At 30.0% G+C, this 21,495-nt stretch overlaps 2 protein-coding genes and 1 long non-coding RNA gene across 5 annotated transcripts; 1 reads left to right on the top strand and 2 right to left on the bottom strand.

The window, feature by feature from the left end:
* LOC106311507 lies at positions 1–3,953 on the top strand. 3 transcript variants are annotated; one of them, XR_001264039.1, is made up of 5 exons: positions 1–531; positions 617–687; positions 911–1,090; positions 2,311–2,365; positions 3,396–3,953. It is a non-coding gene; the product is annotated as an uncharacterized LOC106311507 (long non-coding RNA). The 3 variants fall into 3 exon arrangements; XR_001264038.1 differs by lacking the exon at positions 3,396–3,953 and having other exon boundaries at positions 2,311–2,421; XR_001264037.1 differs by lacking the exons at positions 2,311–2,365; positions 3,396–3,953 and having other exon boundaries at positions 911–1,388.
* A 6,220-nt stretch (positions 3,954–10,173) lies between these two features.
* LOC106308727 lies at positions 10,174–10,587 on the bottom strand. The gene has a single exon (XM_013745855.1). It carries the CDS (start codon positions 10,585–10,587, stop codon positions 10,174–10,176), a length of 414 nt encoding a protein of 137 aa, XP_013601309.1.
* A 9,593-nt stretch (positions 10,588–20,180) lies between these two features.
* LOC106309762 (leucine-rich repeat extensin-like protein 5) lies at positions 20,181–21,054 on the bottom strand. The gene has a single exon (XM_013746889.1). The coding sequence runs from the start codon at positions 20,856–20,858 to the stop codon at positions 20,358–20,360; it is 501 nt and encodes a 166-aa protein (XP_013602343.1). The 5' UTR covers positions 20,859–21,054; the 3' UTR covers positions 20,181–20,357.
* Between the last annotated feature and the right edge of the window lie 441 nt (positions 21,055–21,495).

Raw genomic sequence — 21,495 nt, 5'->3', positions numbered from 1 at the left:
CAAACACCATGGCTCCGTGAGCTTTCTTAAGGCCTTTTCTTAGAATTGCAGGCTCAAAATTAATATTGCTCTCAAGCATCATTTCGATGACGACGAACAAGAAATAAGGATGATAGAGACGGAGAAATCGTCTAGCAGTTACGGAGTCTTCGTGTGGCCCAGCTCCGGCGAGAGGTTCTATGAGTCGATCGGATCTCATCCTTTACATGGTGATCCTTCTGAAGCAGCAACTGGAGCTTCTCCTCATCATGTTGGTGTTCATACGACTGATGCTGCTGCTCCTCCTCCTCCTCATGGTGAAACTCTGATGAAACGTAAGAGACAACGGCTTAGAAAATACGGACAAGACGGTTCTGTTTCTTTGGCATTGCCGTCTTCCTCTGTTTTGACCATTAACACCTCTAGCAAACGAGGCTGTGGTCAACCTACAGGCTCTGGCAAGAAACAGAGATTGTCTTCCACTGTTAAACAAACTCTGTCCGAAATCAAGAACCAGGACTCTTTAATGTGTCCTTGATGCGTGGGAAAAGTGTAAGACTTTCTGTCTATGTATTAAGTTGCTTATTAGATCAAGAACATGGATACTTAATGAGATTTTTGCTTTTGTTTTGGTTAGGTGAGTTGATGATGCCTTCATCTTCTGGAATGAGCTTCACACCACACATGATCGTGGTTTCCATAGGAGAAGTAATTAATGTTGAATCACTATTACAAAAGCTTTCATGATATGTTTCATTTTTTGCTGAAAAGTTATAAAACCTAATTTACCAGGATATTGCATCAAAGGTTATAGCTTTCTCTCAACAAGTTGATAATGTTTGGAGAGTCTCTATTCTCCCAGATGGATCTGAGTTTTTGATTTTTAAACAAACAAGTCTTGATTTGTTCTTTCTGATGTTGATTCTAACAGAAGGGTGGTATAGTGATACTGACCAAAAAGTAGAGAGAAGAATAAGCTAGGATGGTGAAGAATCTGTCCCAGTAAATCGGTGAAATGAGCAGAGAAGAGAGGCAACATGAAAGTGAAGCCACTCCAAGTGTTAGCAGTCGTGGCTGCTCTTGAGTTTCTCATCTTCACCACATCAGTTAAGTAAGTCAATAAGTTTGATGCAACTCCTTTGAATGCATATCCATCCCTCTATCCCGTCAATCACTATGAGAAGGGCGCAAGCTTTTCTAATTCCATTTCTCAACTCTCCACCGGCCATCGAGCAAGACTATTTAAGCTTCAAATTTTGTGTGTATGTGTTTTGAGGGATAAAAAAAGAGAGGTAAGGTTATGTTTTGTGTGTGTGTGGGAGAGAACTATGGTTATGCTCTGTGTGATGAATTATATTTTATAAAGCTTTAGGACATACATTTGGGTGAGTGCAGTGCACACTCCTATATTGATATGAGTACAAGACAATATATATTTTTGTGTGTGTCTAATTTCAAAAGGAACTATATTTCTAAAACATTAAAAAGGAACTATAATAATCCAAATTTATGTAGCTGAATTTATGATGATACTTGGAGGAGTCGGTGTACATTTTCTTTGGGTTGAGGAATTGAGTTAAAGGAGAACAATTGAAGACCCTTAAGGTCGGGCTTCAACTCTTTGGGATGACTGGTTTGGCCTTTGACGTTGTTAGGATGTGGCTAGGTTGGGCATGAATTTCTGCTGCTTGATGTCTGTGTGCATTGTCAGATTAATAAGTTGGGAAATCTGCTACTCTACTTGACCTTTGATATGACGTCAGTGGATTTATGAAACTCTTTTCCATTCATACTAGTCTCCTAGATGTTATGTCGCATCTTCTTCCTGCATCCAGATTATAGGTTTAGCTCTCTCTCGCTATCTCGGGGTTATGACATAATAAATGGTAGATGTCAGTTATGGTGAAAGTTCAGAAGATTTAGACTTCCGAATGTTCGTTAATATACATCTCATTGTTACTTGGCTGCACCTCAGGTCATCTCTTGATCTTTATCTTTTAGTCTTTTGATAAGTTGATTTGTCGGGACAGAGACCATCTCTTGGTGACCTGCAAATATCTCAAGAGCTTGCACTTTTTTCTGAGTAGTTACTGCAAAATGGAGTTGTGATATTGGATGGGGGCCTGGGAAGTGAAATGTTGCATTGCTTCGTATAATTAAATGGCTATTTGGGATCTTTTTCATACTTGAATTTCGCCTTAGATCCTTCTGTGGTAGTAAGAGATTCAGATCTTCTGCAGTTTCAGATACTTCAAGTTTATGATGTCTTCAATGGTTGTCCCTTTACGTCTTCTCTATTCTCAACAATCCTTCCTTTTTTTGTTTATACAGGTTTTTTGCTCCAGCACTCCAGAATAGATCTGTATGCTCTGGATCCATCGCAAAGGTAAATTATTCGGCTATCTATTCAAATTTGAATCGGGTCTATTTGGGTTTTTGGTTTTTGGAATTCCTGAAAAATAAATTTTATCCTTCAAAAACAATATATTTAATTTTTTTTTTCATCTCTATTTTCGTTGAATTCATTCTATATACGTTTCTTCCATTTCAAAAAAGAAAATATCATAAAATATCATGTAATCCAACGACTACATTTTATCTAAACTTTATTTTTATGGGCTATTATTCAATATTATGAAAATTACAGTATAAATTTATATAACTTATAATAATATATGAATTAAAAAAAGAAAAATTAACGTATCTTGGTATAAGAAATGAATCACTGAAGTGAACAAAGGAGATGCACCATTTTTTGGGACATAAATCGTGTTGCAAAACTATTTATTTGATGTTGAGAAACAATATTTTGGAGATTACGAAATCAACAGACACGAGAAATAAAAAGCAAGTAAAGATAAAATAGAAAAGAAGAAAATATTGGTTGCATAAGAATCTCAGATGAACTGGTTTATAGTGAAAAGATTTGAATTTGTCATATAAACTCTTATTCTTTTTTCTTAAAGTTCTTGACATTTGAAAAGAACAATACATTTCTCATCTTCTCAACAAATGAGTTTTAGAGAATATAGCCACTAAATTTGTTTGAGTTTTTAACATAGCTAAGACCCAATGATTATTTATATCTTTTAATCTTTCATATGTCCTGGTCCATATATAACTGAACATATATAATTACAAACCCAAGATGTAATACATCTACATGATTAAAATTTACATAGTTTACGTTTTATATAATGATTAATAATAGAAATAGTGAATTAAAATGTAAATTAAATTTTAAGAATTTTTTTTTCCATACACACTCATCCCGCGCAATGTGCGGATCTCTATATGGTTATATCTTTAATTGAGAATCCTTCATAACTAGGTAAAAAAAGCATATAAATCACTAAAATCACTAAAATTTGCTAAGAATCGTGAAAAACGATAAATTAAGGTTTCTTTCTCGACAGGTGAAAGGAAGAAAACAAGAGTAATTTTGGACTTATTAAAGACAAAAGTGAGAAAATAACAAAATTGCACTCTCCTCTCTCCGAGACCTGTGTTACTTTAAATACTTAGAAACATTGAAATTTATGAGTGTTTGTTGCATGTCAAAAAAATGGTATTCAGTCAATTTGTAACTGAATTGCTGTCAACCACATAACATGAACCCGCCAATTAAAGAAAGAGAACCAACTCGTGGTTGAATCCTTTTACACAGTCTATACTATAACCAAAGATTCTATACAATAGACTGGTTATCTGAGTCAAAGAAACTCTAGTATAAAACTAATCTTTGTGAAGTGACAAAATACTTTGAATTTGTGTTTTTAAGAAGAACGAGATTTAGAATCAGTAAACTAGAGTTTTGACCCAAAAAAAAAAGAATCGGTAAACTAGAGTAAGAGAAGAAGATAAGTAAAAGTTCGGTGAGTGTTTAATAAGTATTAAGCTACATTAAGGCATCCTTTAAATCGTGATACACAAGACTCTTACATTGTCAATATTGTTTAGACACAAGAAAGAGAGGGAGACAATGAATTCAAATGAACAAAACTTGTATCGATTCTGTGAACTTGTTATAAGAGATGGCGAAGCCTTTAAATAGGCAACAACTTACGATAAAAAATGACTAAATCAAGAAAAACTACAAGAAAGAAGGCGAATTCCGACGAAGAATTTTGTCGAAATCCATCAAAGAAACGCATTTCCGACGAAATTCTCTATCGGAACCAGCTCATTGGAAAAAAATCCGACGAAATGAGATTTCTGGTTTCAGAACATGAGATAATTGACCCACAGTACATTTTTATAAAATATTGATGATTTAGAAGGAATTATCTGCATGTTTTAAATATATAAGTGTTTATAAGAGAACAAAATCAATATTGTAAGTTGGATTATCAAAATATCTTTGTTTAATTGTATAAGTGTTTATGAGAGATATTATGTACTCGTTGATATATTCATAGAGGATTTTATAAGTTGAAAACTTTGAACGATCGTTAACTCACATCGTATTAGACACTTAATATGTATTTTTATGACGTGTCGGTATTCGATTTTATATTTTTATTGAATGTTTCATATAAAAAGTTTGCAAGTGAGAAGGATTCAAAGGGATCACAGTGTGCAATATGTGGAGTATTTGAGGAAACAATAAATCACTTGTTCTTTGAATGCCCCCCTGGGCGGTACAAGTTTGGATACTTTCAAAGACCCCTTCGAATCTAGATATTTTTCTGGCTCATTCACTCTTTACAAATATGGATCATCTATTTTGTAGAGTATCTCCGCTTCTGGAAGATCATCAATTTGCTTGAATTTTATGGTATATTTGGAAAGCGCGAAACAACAAAGTTTTTAGCAATTTGGATATAGATCACATGGACACTCTCAACTTGGAGGAGACATAATCAGTCTTTGGGCCGAGGTTAAAGAATCAATTATTCGTAGGATCGATAGATCTAGAGAGGTAGTGGATTCGACTTTACCTCATATACCGGGAAGATGGTGTTTTAGGGATGGGTCATGGAAAGAACATGAAAGTTTTTCCGGAAAAGGTTGGTATAACACGCTCGAAGGCTTTGATGGGATGATGTGAGCAACGAATACCAGAGCCAATCTTTCTCCTCAACCTTCGGAACTAGAGGCATTCATTTGGACAATGAAATGTATGAGAAATTTACGGCAGTTTCATGTAACTTTTGCAACAAATTGTTCTCAATTGGTGAAGATGGTTTCAAAACTGATGAATACCAGCTTTTGCAAGCTATATCGAAGATATCAAGACCCTCAAAAGCAGTTTCAACCACACTGAGCTCATCCATATACCCAGAACACAAAATACCAAGGTGGACAGCCTCGCACGAAGTGCAAGGAAACAACTGTCGATTGTCGTTCATATGGACGGACGCAGAGCTACCAGCTTGGTTTATAGAGTCTCCATGAGTCTTTTTATGTTGATGATTTTTTTTTTGAATAATTCATATCAAAAACATTGATTTCCAGGAATTGTGTCAGGATGTTCCAACGGAATTCCAAGGAAGTTAAACCCCAAACCAAAATCCCAATATATAGGTGCTTTCCTCGGAATTATGTCGGAATGTTTCGACGGAATTTCGAGGAATAACATTTAAATTTTCTTTATTTAAATAATTTTTGAAACCAATCTCGGAATTTTTTTAACAATCATTTTTTTATTAAAAATACAGTGTAAATTATTTTTAAAAATAGCAGGAATATAAAATTTTCAATCAAAAATATATTAATTTTAAACAACTCCAACAACTAACAAAAAAAACTTCAATAATTAAAGTTACATATATTGTTACAAATTTTCTAAATACGTAAATCTACTCAAATTTGAAGAAAAACATACTATGAATCCGGATCTTTGTCAAACTCTCCAATCTCAGCCTCTGACTCGGAGTGTACAACAAGATCATCTCAAAACTTGTTTAAATCGACAACGAGTTGAACATTTGCTGAGAATAATATAGAGAATCTGGAGTATTATATTTATCTTCTACTTGATCTAATTAGATTTTTAGTTAGTGAAGCTTGTATGATTTTATAATGCACTACAATAGAATATATTTTAGTTTGTTGTATGAAAATGTATTATTCTGGTATGATAAATAATATTTGTTTGTTTTTGGCTTTACATGAGAATTTGTACGATCCTGTGAAAACTATTACATAATTTAATAATCATTCATAGTTGCTAAATGTTAACGACAAGAGAAAAAAACTCTCAAATACCTTATTCATTGTAATATTGAAATTTTTTTATTCTAAATGTTAAAAATTTGTAAATTTTTATTGTTTTAGTTTGTTTGTTAAGATCCTTAGATATTATATTATTGTATTAATAAATTCATATTAATTATTCGTTCTATCATTTTTGACTTGTCTTTCATGCTAATTCATTGTTGGTCTTCTTACAAGTTTCTGTGGAAATTGTAACTAACTGATTTGACAAGATTTTTTTGTACTCTTTATTTTTCATCTATTTTATATATATTATTCTTTAAATATCTTTTTTGACAAAAATCATTTATGAGCATTTAATTTTTATATGTTATTTAAGGTGAATGAGACTAATTATTTATGAGAATTCATCATGTAGCTTGTTTTAACAACGATAATAATAACGTTTTGAAGATTAGAACATGTTAGATTTTTTTTCAATATAGCCTATTTTATTAAATTATATGAGTTTTTGTTTATAACTGACTAAAATGTGTCAAAAATGTAAAATAATAGTGTTGATTAAAATTTTAATTTTGATTAGTAAATAAATTCGTTAATTTCTTTGTTTGATTAAGAAGAATTTTGAAATTCAGAAATAAATGATGGCTTACTCTTACCAATAGCTCTTTTAATTTTTTTTTTTTTTTTTGTAAACTGTTGAAAACCAAAGAATGAAATTGCTAAGTAGAAAGAAACAAATTGAAATTAACTAATATTTCAATTTTTTTAGAAACTTTGTGCCCTATTATTTATTAGCATATGCAATGATTTAAAAATAAAACAAAATATATAAAACTTCAGGGTAATTGTTTCTTCTTTTATTAAGTTAAAATTTTATATTAATAATGTTTGTTTCGGTAGTTTTAAGCTTTAGTTTTTGGTTTTTAGATTTTAGTTTTTGGTTTTTAGATTTTGATTTTTGGTTTTCAGCTTTTGGTTTTTGGTTTCTAGATTTTGATTTTGGTTTTTGGTTTTGCTGTATTTTTTTAAAAAATTAATTAATACATTACTTTGAAATATATAATAAAATAGCAATAAATATTTAGATTTTACAATTAAAATTTATCAAAATATTGTGATTATTATTTTAAAATAAAATACAATAACATATTTTAATTATTATATTTTTATAAAAAAATATATTATAGTAAAATATAAATAAAATATATATAAAATTACACAAAAATAAAAATATTTAAAAGTTTGAAACTACTTAGAAAATTTTATTATATAATCAATACATCATTTTAAAATAAGAAAAAAAAATTTAAAATTATAAAATATTATTTATTTTAGTGTGTCTAATAATTCTTACAGTTATTCAATAATTTTATTTATAGCAATTAATAACTAATGATTTAAAATTAATTAATATTATATATAAATATCAAAATTTATTTGCAGATATGAGACACAAATAAATTATTTTACATTATTGTTTAAATGATATCTTAAAAACTTGTTTGGAAAATTTCTCTTTATGGAATATTATTTATATAATTATAAATACATAAAAGAAATAAAATTCGTTTTTTATCAAAAAACCCACAAAAGTTAGTTTTTGGTTTTTCTTCATAAATATATTGAAATTTTGAAAAACTAGTTTCCCTAAAATTTAGGGAATCTGCTTGTTAAAAATCTTGATTGGCAAATCAAATGATTTTTACAAAAAATAAAAACTAAAAACTAAAACTTGATTGGAAGAAAAGTGGGTTTTCCAAAAACAAAAGCCAAAAACTACTTCAAAATCTGTAAACAATCAACCTCTTAATCTCTTTAATCTTAATTTGCCAAAATTATTATACGTATCAAGTTAATTCCTATTTCTTATTTTATTCTGTAATAAATAGTTTTGGAAACTTTAATGTTTTAAATAATAAACAAAATTTTCTATTTTGTATATTTTATTGATATTTTAAAATTTTATATGAGGAATTCAATATGTTGTAGTTCAACTTTTAAAATCATATGTGATTTAAGTTCTTATATTTTTTAAATTGAAAAAAGTTTTTGTATTATTTTTAAAAAAATATATTTTTAATTTTATTTAATTTATTGAAATATTATATGTTTATTTTGATTAATATGAAATTATTATTTATCTGTTAGTTTATTACGGACTTTGAATTTATATATGATTTGAATTCTTATTACTTTGACTTTTTAAAAAATATTATATTCTTAAGAACTATTAGTTAATGATGGGGTGATTTTAAAAAAATAGTAGCTGTATCAAGTTGATTCTGTTTCATGATTTTTTTTTGTTAGCTTACCTTATTTTGAATGAATTCCTACTTTATTTTGGGGAAAATATTTTTTTGATGTTTTGGCATTTTGAAAATAATGATTTGGCATATTATGATTGGTGGTTTAGTCATACGCAGACGACACCCTCAATAGTTTATAGTCTATTATTAAAATAATTATTTGGAATATTTTGAAAATTGACACGTAGGATTTAGAACCACCAATCAAAATATACCAAATCATTATTTTTAAAATGTCATCACTTCCAGTAAATATTTATTTGAAAATAAAATAGAAATTCAAAGAAAATAAAGTAAACTAACCAAAAAAGTAACTCATAAAATATCAACTTGATGGTCTTGAAAGAAAGTTTTATTCGCTAAGAGATTATTCATGTACCAAAGACGCAAAACAAGGAAGCGGACAGTCTTGCACACTGTTAGGAAAAATCCGTCATTTGTCGTTCACATGGATGCAGAGCCACTTGTTTGGTTTTCCGAATCAGTATGAGTCTGTTTAGTTGATGACAAAAAAAATCAACTTGATATAGTACTATTTAGAAAATTAATATGAAATTAACTAATATTTTAAAGAAATAATATGATTTAAAAAACAAATCAAAGCTATAAGAATATAAATCAACCTAATTTTCAAAGTCCATATAAAATAAATTAAACTAACAAAAAAATTAATTTAAAATGAATCAACTTGATATATAATACAAGCTTAAGGTTAAGTTATAATTTTTTTTTATAAAGAGGTTAAGTTATAGCTTATCTCCTTAACTAAGATTCCTCACCAAAACCCAATAAAAGATGCAACTGACTTCAATATACTACCATGAAGCCCAAACGAGAATCCTGACAAAACATAACCTTTTCTCCGCTTTTCGTTACAAGAACCATAAGGATTACAATGATATGGAGCCAGTCCAACTTGTAGGGAACGTACGTAGCTTGAGCATCCGCATAAATAAAAGGTCTATTAAGGTAGGTACCACTATGAACTTCAAACAATCTCCATCAATACAATATCAAAATGTTAAAATTAGGTATAGGCATTCAGTTCGGTTCTCGAAAATTGAAACCATACGGTTTTAAAATATTTCGTTTCAATTCGAGATCATTTCTAATTGAATTAAGTAACCATTCGGGTATTTGTTTTAAATATTTTGGAGTTTTATGGTTATCTTAGGACATATTCGTTCTTTCTGCTATATTTTTGATAGTTTAAGTTATTTTTAGTATTTTTTTTTTTATATTTTTAACTCCATTCAGTTATCCGAAATATTTCAGTTCTATTCGGATCGGTTCTGATTTTTTTAGTTCTCAAAACTTGGAACCATTAACATATTTTTTAAGTATGGTTCAGTTTCGGTTCAATTCTTTGGTTCTCGTTAATATACCCACCCCTAGTTTAAAAAAAACTACATTATGTTCTAAATTACATTATATTCTAAATTTCCGATTATAGAACATTGAAATATGATTTTACAACACATTTTTGGTCGAGAATTGGTAACTTACACAAATATTTTTATTTATTTTTTGTAAATAACATACACAAATATGGTGGTTAATAAACGTAATTTTAACAAGAGCTCATTGTAGCTGACGTACACAAACAATACTTATTTCATTACTTGACAAAAAAATCCTCTTCCATATTATTATTCGTAACACAACTTTAATAAGAGTATAATACGCTATTAGATAATACGTATAGATATTAAAACTGTTGAAAAAGTCAAGAATTCCAAGGAAGACAGACATCAAACATGTTATTGATTTTGTTAAGCTTGCAAGGACCATTCTTACGTATATTCCACTCACAGTGTGTGCATCCAAACTTCTCAAATTCTTTATCTCTTTTTTGCTTATATATATCGAAATAATGTGATTCGTTTCCCCAACTAAATCTGCAAAAGAATAAAGTACGACCAAAAATATCAGGTTTAAAGCGAAAGAACCATGATCCACCTACTCCCAGACCCCCGTATCCAAGATCATTGTCCCCCGACTGACAGTGGTAGCCTAACGATAATCCACTTCCAAGATCATTATGAATCACCACTGTTGTCTTTTGGGCACAGGACATGGTTGCATTCATGAACATAATCATCGTGATGAAGAAAACTATATGATGTTTTAGAGAATCCATTTATCTTTCTGGTACGTATTATTCTTAGAATATTGGTTCTTTATATATAGTGAAACAATATATGCTCTTGAATCACTAATTCGAATTAACATTTAATTTAACACTAACTATGAGAATATTCTTATTCCTTAATTTTAATTAAAAGTTCCTTTTCTTTTTTTTTCTTACCATTTTTTGTTGTCAATTTCCTTTTTCTTAGCATATATGATCTAAAAATTAAAAGAAAATTAACATATATAAATTTGGTGATCACCCGACTTTTATTTTTTTGGTAAATATCGTTATGAATATTGTGGTGATGACATTATGGCAAGTCTTAGATATGCTTGTTATCCAAGATTTACTTGTTCTCCAAGTGACTTTGTTCCCAAGCTATTGTAATCCTATATAAAAGACTCATTATTCATAGAATAAGATACACCAATTCTTCTCTTCTTACTTATAACATGTTATTAGCATGAAACTCTAGTGAGTTTGGGCTAATAGGTACAGATTTTTATTTTATGTTAATAGCTATAATCTATGTTCAATCCTTCTCTAAATCATGCTTATTATTCATGCTTATTATCAATTCATGGTTTGTGAGAGTGAGATTTATAGTTATCAACATGTTGATTTTGATTGAGTTTAAAAGTTTCAGTCGACAATATTGATTTGCCCTTGTTTCGTGGAAAGGAAAAAATCATTCGATCAAACTGAGACCTTGTCGACAAGCTAACGCGCAATTTGTTATATTTATATTCGTATGTGTTTGATTTCATAATAGCTTGTGTTTGCTTTAGATTTTATTATATGTTTCGCATGTCATCACGTAATTGTTAAACGTGTTAGTGTTCATTCGTAGTATTGCTATAAACCTATGCTTAACATGTTGTATTGTTATTAACCTATACTTTCATACGGTTGCATATTTCCACTGTTATTTCATACAACATGTAATTATATAACTAATAGCTATCTTGACAATTTTATTGTTGAAACTGTGAACTAAAAGTTAGAACCTATAGCTACAATCAAAACCTACGAATCATTCTTGTTATGGTTGATACTCATGTGTTTTCTTTATTAGCCATATGGTTATTGTTTCATTACTTAATTCATTAGTAATGATCGTTTACACTTATTGTTTAGGGTTTATTCACATACATACTTTGTATTCTTAGCAATAAGATATGAGTCTGAGTTTGACCTAATTGCTGTCAATACAATAAATGATATTGTTTTATATGTGAATGGTTCTTGGTTCTCATTAATTTATATTCCACCAATCAATGATATTGTTTTATACGTGAGTGGTTCTTGGTTCTCATATATTGTTAGTAATAATATTGGTGTAATGCTACGGATTTAATTTTGATATTAAATACTGATGTTTACTAACATATCAATAGTCATTTTATATGAGCAAATTTAAGTATTTCAGGAATATTTATTCTTTGTAAAAGAGAAAGAAACCATGTAAGATGTCGAGAAACATGAAGAGTTGTAACACTCATCGCTGGTGCTTTTCTCTTTATAAGATAAGTATTTATCTATGTTTTATATACATAAGTATACAAAATAATTTGCATAAAAGTTAGTACGAGGGTTCTATTTCATTACCATTACATATATGATAGTTTTAAGCTTAAAGCTTGATCTTAAAAAATCCACAAGTTTTGGAAAACAATCCAAAGAAAGGTATAATCACTAGAGTGCGATTACCTAAAGTTCATTATGTATTTTGCATCTAAATATTACAAGACATGAAGTCTGTAGATAAATCTTAACTATGTTGGATAAAGTAAAATTTCTCAAAGAAAATTTTAATGATGCAAATATAGTGAAAAATACAGTTTTCACACGTAATGTTGTCCAACATACACATGGATGAAAAAAAAGATTAAAGAAATTTATACTTGTATCTTGTCTCTTCGAGACTCAGAAAAATAATGAACTATTGATGTAAGATCAAAAATCACGTCTAGTTGGTTATGATTCATTCTCTTGAAGAGAATTTAACATTTTGAGAAAGAATCCATACAAATAATATTGGTAAGTCCAAAAAGTAGTTGTATACGTGAATGTGGATATATATATATATGGTTATGGTTAAGGTCAAAACCAAAGAGTTTCTTTTTAGAATTTATATTCCACTTGAAGTTGAAAAAATAAAAATGGTAATAAAGAAGAGAAAGATGAAAGAAAACTAGTGTGAGTACAATAAAAGGTAGTATAAAATTTATTGAATGTTCAAGAAGATGACATATATGATGCTTCAGAAGAGTACATAATATTATTATACATAAGAATGCAATTTAAAATTCTTATTGCATTATATTCTTATAAGTATCAAAAGTTTGAAGGATATGAGAAAGAATACATAACCCAAATATGGTATGTTGTTGATTCTAAAATGAGATTTAATTAGAAACTAAAAAAATTTGTAATATTATCATCTCGAGAGGAAGAATTAAAGAATCTCACAGTTTATAATAAGTGAAACATCCAAAAAATTATGTTTACACTCAAATTGGTTGACAAATCCTTCTTAAAGAATCTATGGAATTTTGAAACAAGTTATGTTGAGATACTAAGCGAAAGAAATGTTAAATTCATTGCAAATCAAAAATATTTCTCAAGGCTCTAAAAGTATTTTAGAGAAGTACCTACATTCTCTTATAGATTTTACTACATAAATATTAGTGTAGTGGAGATAAATACATAGTAAACCAAAAGTTTACAAAAACATTTGGCACGAACCAGTTAGACCATTTTGGTTTAATAATGATTCGAAAAGATACATAAAGATTTATGTGAATATTCATTGAAGAACCAGAAGATTCTTGCGAATGATTTCACATACGTTGCTTGCTCATTAGATAAAATGGTAATACGGTTTTCACCAGCCAAATGAAGTTATTGGCATGAATAAATGAGATGTTGGTGGACTGATCACCCACCATGCATTTTTATAATCTTGGTGAATTCACGTCTTAAGTATTTGATAATTATTACATGTTCAGTGTAATAAGTATTGAACATTTTGAGCAACATAATTCGTATCAAGCCAACAAGTAACCACTAGTTCTCCTCATCATTGGTATTGGGTTAGAAACCAACAATTTTTCGTCTAAGAGTTTTGCATGTGCAATATACATTCCAGTTTCTCCACAAGCTTATTAAGATGTGTTTCAAATGAGGTTGGGAATATCTGTTGGATATGAATCTCCATTGATAATTAAGTATCTAGAGTCATCTCCGAAGGATAAGTAAGGCTCGATATGAATGCTCAAATTAAAACGAGTATCTCCAACATAAAGGGGAGAAAATACACAGATGGAAACAAAAATAAGTTGAAATGAATTATAATCGATCCTCAGACTAAATAGAATGTGAAATAGAAGTCCAAAAGATAATTCAAAGATATAGCTTAGTAAAGCAGTTGCCAGACACATTTACTGACCTAGAGAAATAGTGATCAAGTCACATATACCAGCTGTAAATACTCCAATAAGAATTGATGTTTTACAAGAACAATATCAAACTGCTAGTCACGCCTGCAGGGTGGTAGACATGTTGATTCCAAAGATAAAAAATCCTCGTAAATGAAAAGGATCATAAATTAATAATGGTCAAGAGGAAACAAAGTTTTTGAATGATATCCAGAAGAGATGTTAAAACATGACTGAAATAATTCAGGTACCAGAGGAAATGAATAGATCTCAATAAGTTATGTCATGTATAGAATAAAATGGAACCGATAAGAAAATCGACGTCGAGGATATTTATGCATGCAAAGTAGCAGTTGATATGATGAATGAGAAAGATGATCATAAAAGAAAGTCTATTGAAAAGTGTACACAAAAAAATGATTGGCCAAATCAGAAAGAAGCAATATACAAAGATATAAACTCTCATGAAAGAGAGAAATATTTGGACCAATAGTCCATACACCAAAAGGTGTAAAACAAGTGGGATAGAAATGAGTCGTTGTACCAAAGAAAAATCAATATGAAACTGACTGTGAAGAGACACTCTCATGAGATAGATGCAACTACTGTCAAGTTCTTTATCAGTTTGGCAATAAAAGAAGAACTTGAATTATATGACCCACTGAAAAATGATAATCTTTGAGAGATAGAATCCATGAATGATTGATGATAGCAAAATTATGTTCACGGGAACTCTAGTGATTCGATCGAATTGAAACAAAATATTTTAGGGAATTTATGGAAATATTATAAGATTAACTAATGTATCCATTTGTATTTATCAAGAGATTATGAATTCATAGAATCATGGATTTGAATATAATCCAAACTCTCTAAGAGTTATAATAAATTGTTTGTTTGGAAGAAAAATCTTGAAAAGACTACATTGTTATGTATTCCAAACTGGACATCTAGACCTTGAAGATCCTTAAAGATTTTAAGATGATCACATATGATTGATCTTGAAGTACCATATTTAGAGTGTAGTTACTCACTGATCTTGAAGTACCATACTTAAGAGTGTTGTTTGAGCAAGTTACTAATCTCTTTCATAATTGAAAGATGTAATTTCATATGGCTAGAAAAAAAATCATAATAGTAACTTTATAGTTACGAATGAATAAATCGTATGTACATGACAAATGATTAGACGATTGTATGTAAAGAAATTTGGCTTGAAGTCCAAATAGACCAAGAAATTATTGTCTATGTCAAAGAGATTTTGGACCAGAAGTCTAAAGACCCTAAATATTATAACAGAAATCAAAAGAGTTTGTTCTGTTAAGATCAATTTCCTAATTAAAGAGATATATTTGATCGGAATGCATATCCTGAATATATTGCTTTCTGGGGAAGAGATATAAAACTATGTGTGGTTGTACTCTTTTCGTTATCATGGTTTTTATCCCACTGGGATTTTCCAAGATATAAAGGTTTTAATGAGGCAACAAAGAACACACAAATGACAGACATCTAAAGTGAATGTTATAATTTCAATATGGATCATATCAAGACTCATTCACTGCAGAAGAGTGGCGATATCCGTGTCCTACATGTTCCTTCAAGTGACAGTTTCACTTAGGGGTGGGCGTTCGGGTATCCGTTCGGGTTCGGATCGGGTATTTCGGTATAGAGGTGTAGAACCCGTTCGGGTATTTCTGTACTTCGGGTCGGTTTTGGATATTTTTAGTTCAGATTCATTTATTTCGGATCGGGTTTGGATATTTAGGTTTTGAAAAAAACAAAATTAAATTTTCATTTCTCAAATTTCTTGTATTTAAAAATATAACTTTCACTTAACTAATTTTTATTTTTAATAGATTGAATGGTTAATATATTTGGACATAACATTTTGAAACTAAAAAGACATTAATTTGGTTATTGTTTTTAAATTTTGGATGTAACTTTTTGTTAATTTTTGAAATAAAAAATTTGACATGCATTTTAAGTAAGTAGCAAATAATTTTCTTCGTAATTGTATGTATATCATATGAGCTTAAAATATGTGTAGTATATCAATATAAATATTTTATATAAAATGAGAGATGTAAACTAGAAATATAAGGTTAATTATACATATGTTCGGTTATTTTCGGATATTCATTCGGGTTCGGATATTACCCGTTCGGGTTCGGATATCCAATCTCTCCTAATTTAATACCCGTTCGGATATTCTGCTACGTCGGTTCGGATTTCGGTTCGGGTTTTTCGGATCGGGTTCGGGTGCCACTTCAGATATCGGGTAAAGTGCCCACCCCTAGTTTCACTGACTTATTCACCAAGACGCTAACCACTGTTACTTTCAAGAAGTTAGTTCATCTTATCGGACTACATCGTCTCAAAGATCTCGATGTATGTACACATGAGGGGAATTCATTACGTGATGCACTCTTTTTCCCTTAACCATGGTTTTTCCCATTAGGTTTTCCTGGTAATGTTTTTAATAAGACAACATCTACGCGCATAATGGACATCAAGGGGAAGTGTTATGAATATTGTGGTTATGCCATTATTGCAAGTCTTAGATATACTTGTTGTCCAAGCTTTATTTGTTCTCCAAATAACTTTGTCCTCAAACTATTGTAATCTTATATAAAAGACTTATTATTCATGGAATAAGATACACCAATTCTTCTTTTCTCTTCTTACTTGTAACTATCCCTTAACCATGGCTTTTTCCATTGGATTTTCCTGGTAATGTTTTTAATGAGGCAACATCTACGCGCATAATGGACATCAAGGGGAAGTGTTATGAATATTATGGTTATGCCATTATGGCAAGTCTTAGATATATTTGTTCTCCAAGCTTTATTTGTTCTCCAAATGACTTTGTCCTCAAACTATTGTAATTTTATATAAAAGACTCACTATTCATGGAATAAGATACCCCAATTCTTCTCTTCTCTTCTTACTTGTAACAAATATATATTTATAGTTTTAACTTATATTATGACATTTCTGATTAATCACTTTAATGTAAAATTTCCAAAAATATTATATTTATCGAGTTAATTCTTTTTAATGAGTTACACAATATTAAATTTTACTTTATTTTCAAGGAAATATTTTATGGAAATATTAATTTTTAAAAATATTAAATTAAAATTTTCATTTGGTATATTTTATTGATATTGCAATTTCATATGATATTTTCAATATTATGTAGTTTCAATTTTTTGTATTATTTTATTAAAAACAATTATTTTTAATTTTAGGTTAATTTTCCAAAACAGTAAAGATCAAACTGATTCATTTTAAATACCTTTTGTCTGTTAGTATAAATTATTTTATATGGAATATAAATTTATGTCATTTATATTCTTATTAGGTAATTTTTCTCTGCTCATGCACGAATATAATTATTGTAAAAGTAAATAAATTATAACAATTAATCAATATCTAAATTTTAAAATAATATTAATTTATTTTTAGTAAGACTTTTGATTTTATGTAGAATATTTAATCGGTTCGGTTATCATGATTGGTTGGGTTATTTTTATTATGTGTACGTTAGAATGTAGGATTTGATTTCTATTAAACCCAATTATTTTTTTAAATGTACTAAGATTAATGTTGTTAATTATTGTACTAAATTGTTGTTAGTTATTATACTAAGACTAATATCTTTAGTTATTATACTAAGACTAATATCTTTTTGGTATTGCTTAGATTAAGATCGGTTGAAATATATACATATATATATATATATATACTAAGATTAATATTTATATATTTTTAATATAAAAAAAAAGAAAATAAGATGTAGTATTGATAGGTTTGGAGATGAACAATCAAACAAAGCATACAATCTATTATATTTTGTAAAATACTTTTTTGTCATTTATTCAATTTTATAAAAACTATAGATATTAATATAATTAATAATTAAACAAAAATATTAAGAAAAATATCATTTAAACTGAAATATTGTTGTATTTTGTTATTAAAAATACCTCAACTTATGTTATCTTAGTTATGTAACTATATGTATACTAATTTTAGTTCATTAAAGCTACCTTTACGTTATTTAAAGGATTTTCTTCTCTAGTTCATTAAAATATTGGTTGATAGAAACTTAAATTTAGTTTTTAATTATTAAAATATTTTGAAAGTTTTGACATATTGAAAACAGTCTTTCATTAAATTTATGTTAATTTAAAAAAAAAATAAGTGTCTATATCAAGTTAATTTTTAATGTTTTTGTTAATTTACCTTATTTTGTATGAATTTCTATTATGATAAGGAATTTTAAATCTTATATGGACATTTTCAATGTCTTCTTATATACTCAACTTTTATATGGTATAAATTCCTTTACTATGCTAATTAATAATTTCTCCGTTCCACTAAGATAGATTAAAAAAAAAAAATTCATAAAAATAGACTTTTTATGTTCCTATACAAAATTGGGAACTTTAAGAAAAATAATTGAGTTTATTGAATTATTATTGGTTAAAATTTATTAAAATTGATGGTTATAAAAATAATGCACTTATAATAGTAATCTAATGTGTTTTCTTAATATGTGTGTTTTTAATATATATGAAAACAGTATAAAATCTATTCTTTACAGAGAAGAGTTATCTATCTATACAATTACATCAGAATACTGACTTGCAACACACATGCCGTGTGGGGTGCAAGTCACTCCTCCGCCAGGGAAGGTGAAGATAAAGACTACCAATCCTTATTCTACAAAGCGAGTACTCGCTATTTTTATTGTATTTGATACTTGATTTCTCTTGTACAAGTAATAAAAAAATAAATGTATATTTGATTTATTAAAATTGAGAATTTGATATCTCAAGTTCTTGATAAAAATGATTTGCTTGCAAATTACTTGTCCCACTTTATTATTTGCTATTTGTGAATACTTTTGAATTATTTACGAATATTTCTAAATATTTAAAAAGTACTTATTAATGGTACTTTAGTTGAAATGGACATGAAAGTTAGCTTTGTTTACTCTACTAAAAAGAACATGAAAATTATTTTGAACGGCATATTTACACATATTATAGAGAAGAAGGATAAGGAAAACAATAATATTTTGATATGGAAGCATTGTACTTTTCTTACGATAACAAAAATGTCTTCTCTTGGCAAGTCAACTAGTAGCAAGCGAGATAGATAAAAAATTTCAATACTTGTTATTTGTCTTATATTTGCAAGTATCTAAATTTACTATCTAAATTTACTATTTAATACTCAATTTGATGACGACGAATACTTGAAAAATCACGTTGAAACAAGTATAAAACGAGCAGTGAGTGATTGTGTCCACATGGGGTATTCCGTGGCCACAGGGGGTATTCGAACTCGGGTCCGTATTGGCGATAGTAACTACCTCAAGACCACTAGCCCACCAGCCCGTTGTTAACCACGGGGTGGTGGGCTAGTGGTCTTGAGGTAGTTACTATCGCCAATACGGACCCGAGTTCGAATACCCCCTGTGGCCACAGAATGCTTTACGCCCTCCCCAAGTTTAAAGTTATCGCGGTGTTGGTGCCGGGTCCTTGGGTAAATGGGTATTAGTGCCGGCTGGTTTCGGGCCAGGGGGATTAGGCGGTTGGCAATCGGAAACCAAGTGCGGATTACGGATCTTCGGACAATCGGAAACCACTTGCGGATTACGGGTCGCCGTTGAACCTCCTATTAAAAAAAAAAAAAAAAAAAAAAAAAGAGTAATTGTGTCCATCCCTAAATGCAAACAAAAGAAAAGACATATTATTAGCAAATAATAAGTATTTAATAGAGCATGTAACAAGTAATGGAAAAATATAATAATAATTGATAACGAAATTTGTTAATTTATCATTTGGTTTGACAATGCCAGTAATTGAATTGTCAAGGTGGATACGAATAAAGTAACGAGTAATAATGTCCAGTTCTGGCAGTGATGATGTTTTGATGATGTAGCACTAGGCAATGGTCTGAAGCATTAGCCATTGACCATATACAGTATCAACCAACAGTAACTACGTTATGTTGTCCGTAATTAATATTCGAGGTAGCAAAACAAGACTTTTATTGCTTCCTTTCAACTATAGTTTCGACTGGAATGAAATTAAAACCAAAAATAAAGGCAAACAAACCCCCACACCCCCCCCCTCCCCCTGATAATAAAAGGCTACATTCATAAAATTGTTAAAAATGATAGAAGCACATATAAATTTGCTACTTGTGCAAGCAAAAAGTAGTGGAAAAAAAAAGCAGAAGGAATAATAAAAGATCTCTCATGCATAGTGTTCTTCCTTACAAAGATCTGAGGGTGTCTTGATGTTACAATTATCTGTCTTATAAGTAAAGAGCAAAAATTATAACCAAAGAAAACGCGTAAGAGAGTTTGACTTTCACATCAGATCCGGCCGACACAATAGATTGCTCGGGAGGGCTGTGGTAGTAAAACGGAAAGTACGGAACGATTGGGTTTGGCGGCGGCGTATAGGGGTTGTAGTTCCCTCCACTTTTCGGCGGCGGATAATAGTAGCCACCATCGCCGGAAGAAGATGGTGGTGGACGGTAAGAGCCAGACTGAGAAGGAGGTGGGTAGTAGTAGTAAGGACCACCACCACTACCGCCGGATCTAGGAGGCGGAGGACAAGCAGTGGTGGTGGTGGTGGCTGGAGGCGGAGGAGATGGAGTCGGAGGCGGAGGAGAGAGGTTCGGCTGACAAGGGTTGTCACAAGAAGTGCACATTGTACAGTCAACGATCTGAGATTTTGCTGAGGTAAGCGTGGTGTACGTCGTGAAGAAGAGAAAGTGGGAAAGAAAAAGGAGGAGATGGAATGTTTCCATTGTCGGGATGAATCTGGAGTTCGTGTCTGGTGAGAGAATCTGAAAGTGAACGAAGCAAATTTGAGGAAGAAGACAAAGAAGAGAAGGGCGCACAAGTATTAGAGTGAAGCAGAAGAACGTGTAGACTGTATCCAATACTTCCTTTTATTTCTCACCAATTTATTATAAACTTTTTTTTTGTAAAATGTTTTTTTTTTTTTTAACATTTGTGTAGGTTAAACTTTATAAATATCTTTATATGGTTAAAGAAGCTTCATATTTATATACGTATCATTATTTCCACTTTTTGTTCACGTGACTAGCAAATAAGAAATTAATAAAAATTGTGTTAGAAATATGAGAGAAGTGTTGTTGTGAAAGTTGTGTCTTTCTCATTAGCTCTCACTATCAATATATAGTGGAGGTTCATAAGGGTTTACACAAAGGAGAGAATCTACACATTTAATACATTTGACTACAAATATCTAGACTTGGTCAAAGCTCATAAATGCTCCGGTTGAATGAGTCTTCATCTTGACTAGTCTTGGTCGGATGTAGACGGATCGGAGACGGGTGTAGACGGACCGGATAGTCGGGCCGGATGTAAACCTCCTTGATGGTTAATGGCAATCCACATATCCATATCATGGATTTATAA

The sequence above is a fragment of the Brassica oleracea genome, chromosome C8 (assembly GCF_000695525.1).
Source record: "Brassica oleracea var. oleracea cultivar TO1000 chromosome C8, BOL, whole genome shotgun sequence".
Lineage (NCBI taxonomy): Eukaryota > Viridiplantae > Streptophyta > Magnoliopsida > Brassicales > Brassicaceae > Brassica > Brassica oleracea.
This window is presented reverse-complemented; position numbering and strand designations above follow the sequence as displayed.

Coding starts and splice junctions, on each gene's coding strand:
- LOC106308727 (XM_013745855.1), bottom strand. CDS start 10,587: ATGGATTCTCTAAAACATCATATAGTTTTCTTCATCACGATGATTATG.
- LOC106309762 (XM_013746889.1), bottom strand. CDS start 20,858: ATGGAAACATTCCATCTCCTCCTTTTTCTTTCCCACTTTCTCTTCTTC.